At 33.1% G+C, this 13,441-nt stretch overlaps 2 protein-coding genes across 3 annotated transcripts; one reads left to right on the top strand and one right to left on the bottom strand.

The window, feature by feature from the left end:
* Nucleotides 1-2,331: 2,331 nt before the first annotated feature.
* LOC120090338 (arginine biosynthesis protein ArgJ family) lies at nt 2,332-7,062 on the top strand. 2 transcript variants are annotated; one of them, XM_039047923.2, is made up of 17 exons: nt 2,332-2,784; nt 2,980-3,072; nt 3,557-3,680; nt 3,930-4,003; nt 4,202-4,246; nt 4,361-4,411; nt 4,494-4,562; nt 4,662-4,720; nt 4,847-4,916; nt 5,060-5,140; nt 5,231-5,317; nt 5,658-5,786; nt 5,932-5,994; nt 6,076-6,153; nt 6,233-6,378; nt 6,525-6,595; nt 6,772-7,062. In XM_039047923.2, the coding sequence occupies exons 1-17, from the start codon at nt 2,725-2,727 to the stop codon at nt 6,852-6,854; spliced, it is 1,383 nt and encodes a 460-aa protein (XP_038903851.1). In that variant the 5' UTR covers nt 2,332-2,724; the 3' UTR covers nt 6,855-7,062. The 2 variants fall into 2 exon arrangements, with proteins under 2 accessions (XP_038903851.1, XP_038903852.1); XM_039047924.2 differs by having other exon boundaries at nt 2,427-2,784; nt 6,525-6,641.
* Nucleotides 7,063-7,276: 214 nt separating this feature from the next.
* Nucleotides 7,277-9,855, bottom strand: LOC120090339 (uncharacterized). The gene is made up of 3 exons (XM_039047925.2): nt 9,131-9,855; nt 8,565-9,002; nt 7,277-7,896 (listed from the first exon to the last, which is right to left on the bottom strand). Exons 2-3 carry the CDS (start codon nt 8,964-8,966, stop codon nt 7,483-7,485), a joined length of 816 nt encoding a protein of 271 aa, XP_038903853.1. The 5' UTR covers nt 8,967-9,002; nt 9,131-9,855; the 3' UTR covers nt 7,277-7,482.
* Nucleotides 9,856-13,441: the final 3,586 nt, after the last annotated feature.

Genomic DNA, 13,441 nt, shown 5'->3' with positions numbered 1-13,441 from the left:
CAAGAACTCTTCCAAGACTTCAACTTCAAGAAAATCACGCGCTCTGTTTCTTCAAGTCAAGTGTTTGCAATCAATTGAGAGAGAATCAGATGATCAAGTACTAGAGATCGAAGCACATTGCATCAAATCAATATCAACATCAACACCAACTCAAGTTCAACTCCACAAAACAAGTTTCTCCAGAAACCCCGTGCGAACAATAGTGACATTTGGTGAATCTTGAAGATGTATGCATATTGGTGAAAAATTCAAAAAGCTTGGAGAAAAATTCAATACAATTTTAATTTCCTATATTATGTTATTTTATTATTTTGTTTTGTTTTAACATATTATATTATATTTTTTCGATATCCGTGTTGTCGTTTTGCTCTTCATTTAAAATTGATAATGGGATATTTATATTTCAATTAAATTGAAGTATTTATTAAGTCACTAAATTTGAAATTATTTTGTTAATAACTTCAGGGATTTAGAAATTTATATTGTGATATTGGCAATTAACCTTTCAAAAGGAGATTTTTATGAGAAATATGAACCTTCCAATTTCCTATACCCCATTAACACCCATACTCTTTACTCGGACTAAACTAAGGGGTTTCTCTATGAGTGGACCAATATAGGATTCGATATTATACCAATGTTAATAACTTCTAATAAACTTTCAATGTTGGAATCTTTATTATTTAAAAAAAAACATATTAAAAAATACTGAAAAGGAAAAAGATTCTCATAAAATAACTTCTATCTATGTAATTAGAGCTGTTGAAATTTTTGAAAATTGAAAAACAAAAATCCATGAATATAATTTAGAGTAATTATTTTAAATGGTAAATTACTAAAAATATTTACAAATATAACAAAAAGTCATTATCTATCAATAATAAACAGTGATAGACACTAATAAACCTATCGTTAAAATCTAAAAGGAAAATAATGCGTAAAAACAATACTTTGAAGAAAAAATTCTAGAAAAATGAAAACAATATGAAATCAATGTATAAAATTATTTATTTATTTGTTTATTAAAAGTAAAATATTAACCCAAAAAAATCGACGGCTTTGTAATTTTCCATTACCCAAAATAAATAATGTGTTTGAAAATTTGCAACTGACTTTTTTCTTAATAATAAAACTTCCTTGTATGTCCCAAACCTGCTAAATTCAAAATAGTTCATATAATAAAAACAATCAAAACTTCCAAATTAATAATAAAAAACGATAATAACTATTTATGGTAAAGATATTTGATACGATAAAAATAAAGAAAAGATGGGTTTAAAATAATAATAAATAATAAATAATAATAAAATTATTTGAGACATTTTCTAATGTATACATTAAGGTCTAGTTTATATGACTTTCTAAAGGTTAAAACATTTAGCTCATGTGGTAACAATTTTTTTAAAAAAATATTAAGCTTATACATTAGGCTTTCACCTCCAATTTTCTTTTATATTTTCTACATTTTACCAATAGTTTAAAGAATTAAGTTAAAATTTGAAAACTAAAAAAAGTAGACCTTGATTGGTAACCATTTTTTTTTTATTTTTAAAAATTAAGTCTACATCATCCACATTTTTTACTATAATTTGCATGTACAATGATTGAATTCTTAACTAAATTTCAAAAATAAAAGCAATTTTTTTAAAGATATTTTTTTTAGTTCTCAAAATTTGATTTGATTTTTTTAAAATAATATTGAAAAATAGATAACAAATAAAGAAATTTGGAGGTGAAAGTAGTGTCCATATGCTTAATTTTCAAAAACAAAAACAAAAAAGCAAAATGGTTACCAATCGAGTCGTAACTTTTAAAAACTTATTTTCGTTTTTGAAATTTAACTAAGAATTCAACCATTGTATACAAATCATGGTAAGAAATTGGAAAGAAGTAAGCATAATTTTCAAAAAGTAAAAACAAAAAACGAAATACTTAGGCCCCCATTTGGTGACCATTTTATTTTTTGTTTTCATTTTTTAAAATTATGCCTATAGACACACTTCCACCTCCAAATTTCTTTTTTTGTTATCTATTAATTACAAATAGTTTAAAAAACTAAGCCAAATTTTGAAAACTAAAAAAAATAATTTTTAAAAAGTTGTTTTTGTTTTTAGAATTTGACTAAAAATTCTATCATTATACTTAAAAATAGATGCAAATTATGGTAAAAAAATATATATGATATAGGCCTAATTTTCAAAAATAAAAACAAAAAACAAAATCATTACCGAACATAACCTTAATTTTTAACTCACCATTAAAGTTTATACGAAAAAATAACCATCTTTCAAAAAAAACAATAATAAAAAATAAAAAGTCTTAGTGTTGTGTAGTTCTAAGTTGAAACTCAAAAGAGAAACACAAAAGCAACTCTCCAACTTGAAACCTTCGAACCTCCAAAAAGCCTCAATTTCTCTAAAGTTTCTCTTTTGAATTCTCATTCACGGGAGAACCCTTGTTTTATTCAGCCTTCTTCTCACTGCAAAACGATGATCCGATCCCCCCACGTGATCCTCACGTGCTCAAACCTACCCCTTCGTTCATCGCAATGGCTGCCGCTGCCGATCGTCATTTGAACTCTACTTGACCCACCAAACCAAATCAAACAAAACCCATTTCCTAATTTCCCTTTCAACTTTATATAACGTTTCCTTGATCCAATCATCGCCTCCTTCTTCTTCACTCTCTCTCTCTCTCTCTGTTTTACTCTTTCCAACAGAACCCATGTATCTCTCTGTTCCTCACTACCCCTCTCTCAAATTCCCCGCCCTTCAATCTCATAAGGTTTGTTTTCGATCGCCCACAATTCCCTTTTCGAGATTGCCCCAACTATGTGTTTCTGTTTCTGGGTTTGATCTTTGCTACAAATAAGAGCAATGTTCATACCCCTTTTTCCCATTTCAGCTTTATCTTTGGGTTTCTCTTCGTTTTCTTTTCATTGTTTTTGCTGATGTTCTGCTTGTTTTCCGTTTCTTTTAGAGGGATTTTCGAGTGCTTGCTGTGGCTACAAATGAGGCCTCCAACTATTTGCCGGAGGCTCCGATTTTGATTCCTGATGGTCCATGGAAGCAGGTCAGGGACTGAATTTCCTCTCTGTATGCTTCAAGATTTGTTGTTCGTTTGGTTTAGTTTGAGTTTCTGGGGTTGAATGATTACTTTAGTGGTCTTCTTGTTCTTCTGTTCTTTTCTTTATCTAAAGATTTTGTTTTGGTTTCCTTATCTCCTCTACATGAGTTTTTTCAAAATGTCAAATTTTAGAATCTAAAGGACATTTATTTTTGTACAAGTGTTTTTTGGAACATGGTGGCCACCTAATCCTATGAGTTTTCTTGACATACAACTGTTGTAATGGTTTTTCGTAAAAAAGAGTGAGTTTTTTTTTTTTTTTTTTTTTGGAAGTGATAGACTGAAGCAAGAAAGTATAGGTATTCTCAGTTTTCATCCTACTATAAGTTCAAACTAAAAACAAATTAGTTCTAGACAAGACATTGTTGTTGTGTATTCTTAATTTGTTAACTTTTTATAAGTTAAAACCAAAAATCAACGTGTTTTGTAGATTGATGGAGGAGTTACTGCTGCTAAGGGGTTCAAAGCTGCAGGGCTATATGGAGGACTACGAGCAAAGGGAGAGAAGCCTGACCTTGCACTTGTTACTTGTGATGTTGATGCCATTTCTGCTGGTAAGAGCTCACTGTTGACTGTTTAGTTCATCTGTGTTATATAATAACCAGTTTTTGGTTATTATACAGACTAGAGAATGATTGTTACAGGAAAAGTTTTGTTGGTTTTTGGGCGTGTCCTTGGGGATTCTGAACTTTTTATTGTGCCAATTGGTTTGGAATGCGAGTCAAGCATATGTGACTTAGTTAGCTGTACACTCGAGAAACATTCTTTATACTGACTGTGAGTTTGCTCATTTTCATTTCTAGGAGCATTTACAAAGAATGTAGTTGCTGCAGCACCAGTGTTGTATTGTAAAAAAGCATTGGACATTTCACAAACGGTAGATTTTCTTGCATCTCGGGTTGAAGTTATGTTTAACTAGCAGCAGAACATTCAGCTATTATAAAACCATAACTATACAAGTTCACTGATCTTGCTCCTTTTATATGGCCACCCTGGTATTAGCTTGCTATGTTCAACAAACAGTGCTTTTAACTTATTTGCTAACAACAATTTGATCTATTCTACAATTTGTTAGGCACGTGCAGTGCTAATAAATGCTGGTCAAGCCAATGCCGCTACGGTAAGCAGTTATCTTTACCACACCAATTCAATGTTGTTTGGACTTGAAAAGATAAAAGTCTATGCCTGTGTTGGATGAATATTTACGTAGCTAAGAGACCTTTTGTTGCTGTAGGGGGATGCTGGTTATCAAGATATGATAGAATGTGTGAACAATCTTTCAAAGGTAGGCACCTTCATAGGTTCATAACAAATTTATTAATCTATTTTCAGTAGAACTTTTAAGTTGTAAGTAACTTTAATTGCAGATCCTTCAAATAAGGCCAGAGGAAGTACTAGTTGAATCTACTGGAGTGATTGGTCATAGAATAAAAAAGGTACGGAGATGTATTATATTATGTATTGTAATTTAGCTGAAAATTATACCTACTGGATGTCTTGTCTTGAATTTTAAAGTTATCCAACTTCAAATGCAGGATGCACTTTTGAATTCTCTTCCAAAACTAGTCAGGTCCCTTTCATCTTCAGTTGAAAGGTAATCGTCAATCTTTTACTTAGCTTTATTTGTACTTTCTCCGATTACATGTTCGGCTCTATGCTGTGGAGTCTTTTCCTTGCCAACTTTTTGGGCTGTGACATAACTTTATCAGTCTGTTTACAGTGCAGCTTCTGCAGCAGTGGCAATTACCACAACTGACCTTGTTAGTAAAAGCGTGGCAATCGAGTCCCAAGTATGTGAAAACCATTTTATATTTTCCTGTCTGCCTGTGGTCTATACAATAGTCTCGGTCTAATGCCGACATAAAAGGCACTTGCAACATTGCCTTAGGATAAAATCATTGCAGAAAGGATTAACAGTTGATTAAATGCCTAGGTTGGGAGTTCAACCATAAGAATTGGAGGAATGGCAAAAGGTTCGGGCATGATTCACCCGAATATGGCTACTATGCTCGGTGTAGGTATCTTCAAACTTGCCAGCTCGTTCTCGAACAAGTTAAATGGCTGTGATTGTCTTTATTAATGTTGATTTGTTACAATGTGGCAGGTTGTTACAACAGATGCCGTGGTTGCTAGTGATGTTTGGAGAAAGATGGTACAAATCTCTGTTGATCGAAGCTTCAATCAGATTACGGTATGATTGTTTAATGTGTTGACAATTTCACTTGTCTGATTAGTTTTCGTGTTTATTTATTTACTGTTCTGCTCTTTCATAAATTTGCTGAGGGTAAATTTACACATCCTATTACTCAATATAAATCAAATTAAACCAAACTAGCTAGTCTTGAAAATTGGTTCTGAAATGATCCATTTAGTCTGGGTTTGTAAATGGTATATATGGGGAACCTTGTTGTATCCTTTTTTGTAAATTTCAATGAAATTGTGAAGTGACATCTCAAATCATTGATACAATAATGGTATATATGTTTCCTTTTTTCTTTTCTTTTTGATTTTAATTGGGTTTGACAATGTAGGTGGATGGGGATACAAGTACCAACGACACCGTCATTGCTTTGTCGAGTGGCTTGTCAGGATCCAGATCTAATATAATTTCGTCATTGAAAAGCCGAGAAGCAGGACAGCTTCAAGAATGCCTTGATGTGGTATGTATCTCATTGTCAAAATTTTAGTGTATCCTTATGAGATTCGGGACAGGTTCAAAAGAAATTTCAGAAAAAATTGTTAATAGGGAGGGGAAATTATTTTGACATTACAATTTATAGGACTCTTTCTCCTTTCTATTTTCAGGTGATGCAAGGCCTTGCCAAGTCAGTAGCCTGGGATGGAGAAGGTGCTACCTGTCTGATTGAGGTCTGCCACTTCGATAAACAAAATCTTTTACATAATCTATGCATTTTGATATAAAATTACCCAATCTGCCAAATGCCACAGATTACAGTGACTGGTGCAAATTCAGAAGCTGAAGCAGCGAAAATTGCTCGTTCAGTAGCAGGCTCGTCACTTGTAAAGGCACGATTTTCATTCGTAATCATCTTTCTCTCGCACACCTTGTGCAAGCATGTTTCATCGATATCTTTTCATGCTGCAGTCAGCCATATATGGCCGAGATCCAAATTGGGGACGGATAGCAGCGGCTGCTGGATACGCAGGGGTACCATTCGAGCAGATGAAACTCAAAGTGTCTCTAGGAAACATTCTCCTCATGGATGGAGGAGAACCCCAATCTTTTGACAGGTTTAAAAGACTTCACACATTGTTTTTTCTTTCTTTTTTTTTCTTTTTGAAGTTCACATTGTTTTTTTCTTCAATCACCAAATCTTATACAATTTTATTAACCACTTTTTGACTGTTCTAAATTGTATGTTATATCTTGTTTTCAGGGCTGCAGCAAGTAACTATCTCAGAAGAGCTGGAGAAACCCATGATACAGTCAGAATTTACATTTCCATAGGCGAGTTCTTCAAATAACACATTACATTTTCACTTCTTTACTTAAGGTTAAGAAAAGATGATTTCACATATTTCTGAATCACGATATTCAAACAAATATCATATGAAAACTAAAATCAAAAGGGTTTTCTAAAAACAGCCTCATAGCTAAGCTAGATTAGTTGCTTCGATCGACAGGTGATGGGCAAGGAGAAGGACGAGCATGGGGTTGCGACTTGAGCTATGACTATGTTAAAATAAATGCTGAGTATACTACATAGATTGTTGGCAAGGCAGCTAGCTACAACAGAATAAATATATCCTGCAGTCCTTTGAAGAATTGTGTATAGACCTTTATCTATAGATACCCAAGCATGTTTGATCCTTTGGGGGAATTATATTAATTGAAATCAATTAGTTGAGTTAAATTAATTTTTCTGATTAAACTCATCTTTGGACAAGATCTAAATTATACTTGAGTTATTCCAATTTCAAAGCTCCACTGTTCTCTATGTATCTTCTTGTTTCTTGGTATTGTTAGAAAAATGCAGACCTTCCACATTCACTTGGTCATTAACAGCGTTCTAAAACAAATTTCAAACAGGCACCTACTAGAAGCAAGTCAAGCATATCTAAAAATAACATCCAAGAAGCGACAAAATCATATCCATAAACATGGTAACATATGATTTCAGTTGTGTTTATAAAAAGCGAATTTCACCAAACTTCATATAACAAAAAAGGTTTATAAATCCTTGAAATCTCTCGTACCAAACAACAAACGAGTTAAAGTCATACAATTTTTTGGTCCAAGCATCTCGGTCATCAACAATCACAAAAGAAACCAAAACAACGATTTATTTATGTACAGGAACTGTGAGAGAAGATGAAAACTTGGACAAGTAACGCTTACAAGGCTTCAGTAACAGAGTAGTGCACCTTGGTGACCGATGTTTTCAGGAAGATGCTTCCACAGTGAGAGTCGGAGCTCCCGTCGTCAAAACTATCAAACTCATTGAGAGTATTAACCACACTTGGAGAGTTAAATGATCTTTGATACCGATCAGAACTACCAACAGATTTTCGAGCCTGCCTTTTGTCCCTGCCACCACTCCCGCGCGAAGAGTTGCTGCCTTTCTGTCCTTTTTTCCCATTCTTCCTGTTCTTAGATTTCTGCTGTTTCTTGTTGTTTTTGACACAGTGGCACAACGAGGTCTGAGGAGGGTCGTACACATCAGGAGCCCATGTCACAGTCATCTTAGGTGACTCCCCATAGTGTTGTGCTCGACTACCTTTCATCGCAGATATGAGCTTTGCAGGAGCCTGGATGTTAGAAGTTAAATCAGCAAACAGAAGGGGTAAATGAACATTTACTTTTCACAAATTCATCATCTATAATTGAATATAACCACAAGCAACCTCAGAGATGTGCTGTTTTATCAGTAACAAATTCAAATCTGCACTTGGGGTGAATAAACAAAAAAGGCAAGAGAAAATCCTCTTTCTGTTATGCTGCTCGTGAAGACAATGAGAAAACCACGGAACAAAGCAACTACATACATCAATATTGCAAAATGCCACGATTTAGAAAGCAAAGCATACTGGCAACAGCAGAATTGTCTCCACAAGAACATACTAAGATTAAGAGAAAATATTTGTATCAAGGAAACAAATTGATGCTAAGTCACTATATTGGGGAAAAAAATTGGTTTTTACTATATAATCTCTAGGATCATCAATCATGTCAGCCAAATGAGTAAAGCTTGTCCTTAGAAATTCCAATGCCCACACCATATTTGCCTTTGTGACAAAATAATAATAATGATATAAATAGTTTTCATGGAAAAATAAAGATAGAGGTAGCAAATCTACATAACTGAATACAATAATACATAAACACAGGACTCTACATAACTGAATACAAGAATACATAAACACATGACACAACTGCAATTTTTTCCCTTTTTAATTTTGACGAGAGGAAAACTTACTGGTAAAGATATGGATCGTGAAAAGGCTTGATGCATAGTCTCGTTACAAGACACATCACCCACCGTTGTTTTTGGTTTCTTATCATTGTCTGGATAATCTTTAGGTGGGGATGTGGTAACAGGGAGGGGAAAGGACTTGGATTTGCTTAAACACTTCTTAGATGAGTTGTTCTTGGGAATTTCAAGCTCTTTTTGTTTGTTTTCATCATTTGAATTATCCCTGCAATTCACATTACGTTTACATTTTGAACTATGAGTATCTTCAATGCTCAAAGATTTCTTAAAAAATCCATCAAGATCATTAAACAATGCAGCATCAATATCTTTCAAAGACGACTGCAGATCATCCACCACAACGTCTACATCTTGGAGCAACTTCTGATGAATCGAAGCAATGTCCATTCAGGCTTATGTAAGACACAAGAAATCTGCTAGAACCTGCACATGTATCCAAGATATCGTAAAACATGCCCGGAAAGAAACTCAATCCAGGTGCAAGCTATATTATGCCGCCTGTAAAATTCTTAAGAAAATAATAATAAATAAATATATCTATAGCACAATACCTATGCAAAAACCCTCTCAACGAGTAGCCAATCGCCAGTGACTCGCTTTCAGAGGCTTCGACCGCCAAAAAAACCTCAAGATCAAGATGAAAATAATAAACCCTTACCGTACAATTATAATTTCTCTAGGAATTCCAAACCTCGAACGGACCAAAAAGAGCAAGGAGGAGGAAAAAGAAGATTGAAGAATACGAATAGAGCACGAAATGCACTAAAGGAACCCCATGTTAACTAAGATTACCACGCCGATCACCCTTTTCGAGCCGCTTCAGACGATGCGAGGATGAACCACCATGAAAAGAAGTCAAAGAAGGTAGCAGAGGGCGAAGGAAGAGATCAATAGGCACCGAAGGCATACTGAAATGCTCTTCGTAACCCTAATTTTCGTAGGGTCTAACAAAACCACAGATTTGCGAGCCAAGAGCTTGAAGAAAACTTTGTAAAGAAATTGAAAATGTGCGAATCAAAGCACAAAGGTTGAGAACATGAGAACCTGAAATCGTTGATTCAAAAGGAAAACCCGGAAATCATCTGATCCGTAACATGATGAAAAAGATCGGCGGAGAAGCAGTGGCAGCGGAGGCGGAGGCGGATCGGATAATTTTGGGAGGATGAGGTCGGAAATGGTGGCGGAATTGGGATCTTATGGAACTAATCCTTTGGGTCAAGAGAAAGGAATCGGTCGCGTAGATATAGCTGCGACTCCCAATCACAACTCTCCACGTATTTTACCTTTGACAATTCGCTAATTTAATTGTTTTTAGATATTTCCAACCTTACCCTATTGGGCCGGGCGGGCCTGCTTCTTTAAAAGCCCATTTCCAAATATATTTCCTGCCTTTTCTTTTATTTTGATTAGATAAATAATAATTGAAAATTATTTCATATGGCAAAACTATTTATAGATACGGATAGAAGTCTATCGGTATCTATCAGATCGTTGATAGTTCTAAAATTTTATTATATTTTATAAATATTTTGGTTCATTTTTTATATTTAAAAACAACCCAATAATAAATCATGATGCAATGGTTTTTTTTCCTTTTAATTTTCACCTGAATAACACATGGAGAGAGATGAGAAGATGAAATGCTACCTTACCATCCATCTATTCATTTTAACATCTTTCTCTAATACTAAATATATATATATATATATATATATACTTTTAACCATGAAGGATTCTAAGATATCAAGGAAGAATTCACCCTTAAAATATCATATTTTGTTAAGCTGAATTATAAAAATTACTTCTAAATTTATGGTTTTATGGTCCTGTCTCAAAAATGTCTTTAAACACTAGCTTTTGCACATTTGAACGGATTTCACTTGTTAATAGACTATGTGGCCACCTTCTTCCACAATCCATGACTTGATTTATATGTCATGATTGTTTGGTTCACCTTTGATTCTGATTAGATTTTTAAATTTTTAGAGACAATCTTTGTATTACTAATCACATGTTTGTAGTCCAAATCTCCTACTCTAATTACAGTTAAAAAAAAAAAAAAAACCTATTTTTTAAAGACATTTAAAATTATTTCTAAACATAATATATTTGAAGTGCTACACTAACACAATAATACATCTTTATTTTTAATAAAAAAATGCGGCATGGCTAACTTGTACTTCGTCCCTCACAAATCCCTGAGTAATTTCTAATATAAAACTTTCTTAGGTTTTGAGTTTAGTTTCTATTTAATCTCTAAATTTCAAAATGTTATAGATTTGTATTTTGAATTTCGTCTCAATTTAACTCTAGGGCTTCAAAATGTTACAATTTTATCCATGAGGTTTCAATATTTTATATTTTTAATATTAATATTTCAATTAATATTCACTTTAAATTATTTTAATTAATTAAAAAAAATTGAAACAAAAATTTGAATTTAACTTTAAAAGTAATGAAAAATCATGAAATTTAACTAATTATAAGTCTCTTAATTCTTTTAAATTTATTAAGAGACAAAAAATGAAGACTGAGTGAAACTTCGAATTCAAAAGTGCAAATCCTAAAATATAATCACCAAATTGAAATAAAACTCAAATATCAAAATTAAATGGTAACATTTTGAAACGAGAAAAATTTTTCTATTGATGACCTCTTTCTAAACTTTTATATGGCTTACCTTTTTCACATGTGAAATACCAGATATACCCTTACTTTTTAAAACCAAACAAGCGTCTATTTCATCATCAACAAGCCAACTATTCGCATTCCAATTTGCATTCGAGTACTCCTCTCAATTTTCTCTCAACGCCTCTGTTCGTCTTCGACGTCATTCACTGCTCATCGGTCGTATCTACTCATTTTCGCTTTCGTTTGAATTCCTTCGACACCGTTCCGGTAACCTGAAAGGTACAGTATTCTCGTCTTTCGTCATTTGAAATCGTTCTGTACATGGGTTTGATTGGGATTTAGGGTTCGTTTGGTAAATGGATAGATCGTGTAACTGAGTACAGTCGATCGTATAGCTCTATATAACCAACCGTATGGCTTTATATAAGCAATCATATAGCTCTCTATAACTGATCGCATGGCTTTATATAATCGATTGTGTAACTCTATATAACCGATCACATGACATTATATAATCGATTGTATAGCTTTTAATACTAGATCGCATAGATTCATATACTAGGTCACATATTTATATAATAGAACGTATAGAAAAAGCAAAAAGATCGTATAGATTTATACACCCGATCATATAGATTTATCTACACGATCATGTAGTAAATTCTAAATGATCGTGTAGTAAACTCTATACGATCATATAGCTTTTGTTATACGATCGTTTAGCTTTTGTTATACGATCGTTTAGCTTTTTCTATACAATCGTTTAGCCTTTCATACTCGATATCATATATTTGAATACTTGATCATATATGTTTGCTATATTGTAAATGGTGCACTCAGTCCCAGTTGAGAAATATTTTTCTGCCACCGTAACTTGCTTGGCCCACATTGGCAAGACGAATGCACTAATTAAAAGGAAACTAACAAATACACAGTTGAGTATGTTCCGAAAAGCATGCTTTGGTCCATTATTGGACGTCGATCTTATATTGAATGACCAGCTTGTGCATCATTTTCTTCTAAGGGGAGGTCACCGATTAGAATCCATATGTTGTAAGCTTCAACATCATGGGGAAGAAGGTAACATTCATACAAGATGATTTTAATTTGATTATGAAAAATCCCTGTAAAGGGTGCCAGCGGAAGCGAATCGTCCCAATTCTAAAAAATTTACAGAACACAATTTTACAAAGAAACAAAACGATCATGCATTTAATTAAACAAAACATACAGCATGCTTGAGAAACTAAGAAGAGAAAATGGAATAGAAGACTTACCCTTGAAGAACAAAATCTTCACGATTCCTCTTCACTATGAAAATCACGAACACCAAGAAAAAGTATTGCCACAAAAGTAACCTCGGTATTCTCTGGATGAGAATCCAGGAGGAGTGGGCTTTGACTATTTTGGTGAAGGAAGATATTGAGAGAGGAGATGCGATGAAAAGCCTTAGATCTCAAAACCCTATGAGATTTTTCTGTATTTCTTTCTTCACCATGCAGAAAAGAAGAAAGTGTATAACTAACCCACATACACGATCTGGAAAGAAAAAGGGGAGGGAGTTACAACTCCCTCCCAAATAACATTAATTCAAAAATAAATAAATTAAATTAAATTTATTTATTTATTTAATATATATTCATATGATAACTACGTTATCATATTGTGTTATATCAAATATAACATACCTTTCTCTCACCAAGGTTTTAATATAAATAACATTAATATTAATTTTAGCCATATGAATCCAATTTATATAATTAATATTTGAATCATATTCAAATATTTATTTCCTCTCATAAATACTTGATATTATAATGTATCAAATACAACATAGTAATTATATCTTATATAATTAAATTAAATTAATTATATCACATATAATTAACCTCAATTAATTTGAATCATTCAAATTAATCCAAAAACTGATTCTCATTAAATTTCGTTGAGCTACTGAGAGGACCTCATGGACCTGTAGTTTGAAGTTCCAACGGTACGTGAATAATTAATTAAACTTTTTAATTTAAACTATTTACCATTCGTTAACTGGTGGACACTCCACTAAAGACCATCAGCTGCACTCTTCACACTACAGATATATTTCTATGTCCATTGGATATAATCAATCTACAATACGATGACCCTTCACAAATTGCTCATAACTACAGTTAGGCCAAAATTACCGTTTTGCCTTATAGTTACATCTAACTCCTTAAGTACCATTGATCCCT

This window comes from Benincasa hispida, chromosome 11 (genome assembly GCF_027475165.1).
Source record: "Benincasa hispida cultivar pf3 chromosome 11, pf3_genome.v1.1, whole genome shotgun sequence".
NCBI classification, from domain to species: Eukaryota; Viridiplantae; Streptophyta; class Magnoliopsida; order Cucurbitales; family Cucurbitaceae; genus Benincasa; species Benincasa hispida.
The sequence above is the reverse complement of the archived record's forward strand: the minus strand, read 5'-3'. Positions and strand labels throughout refer to the sequence as shown.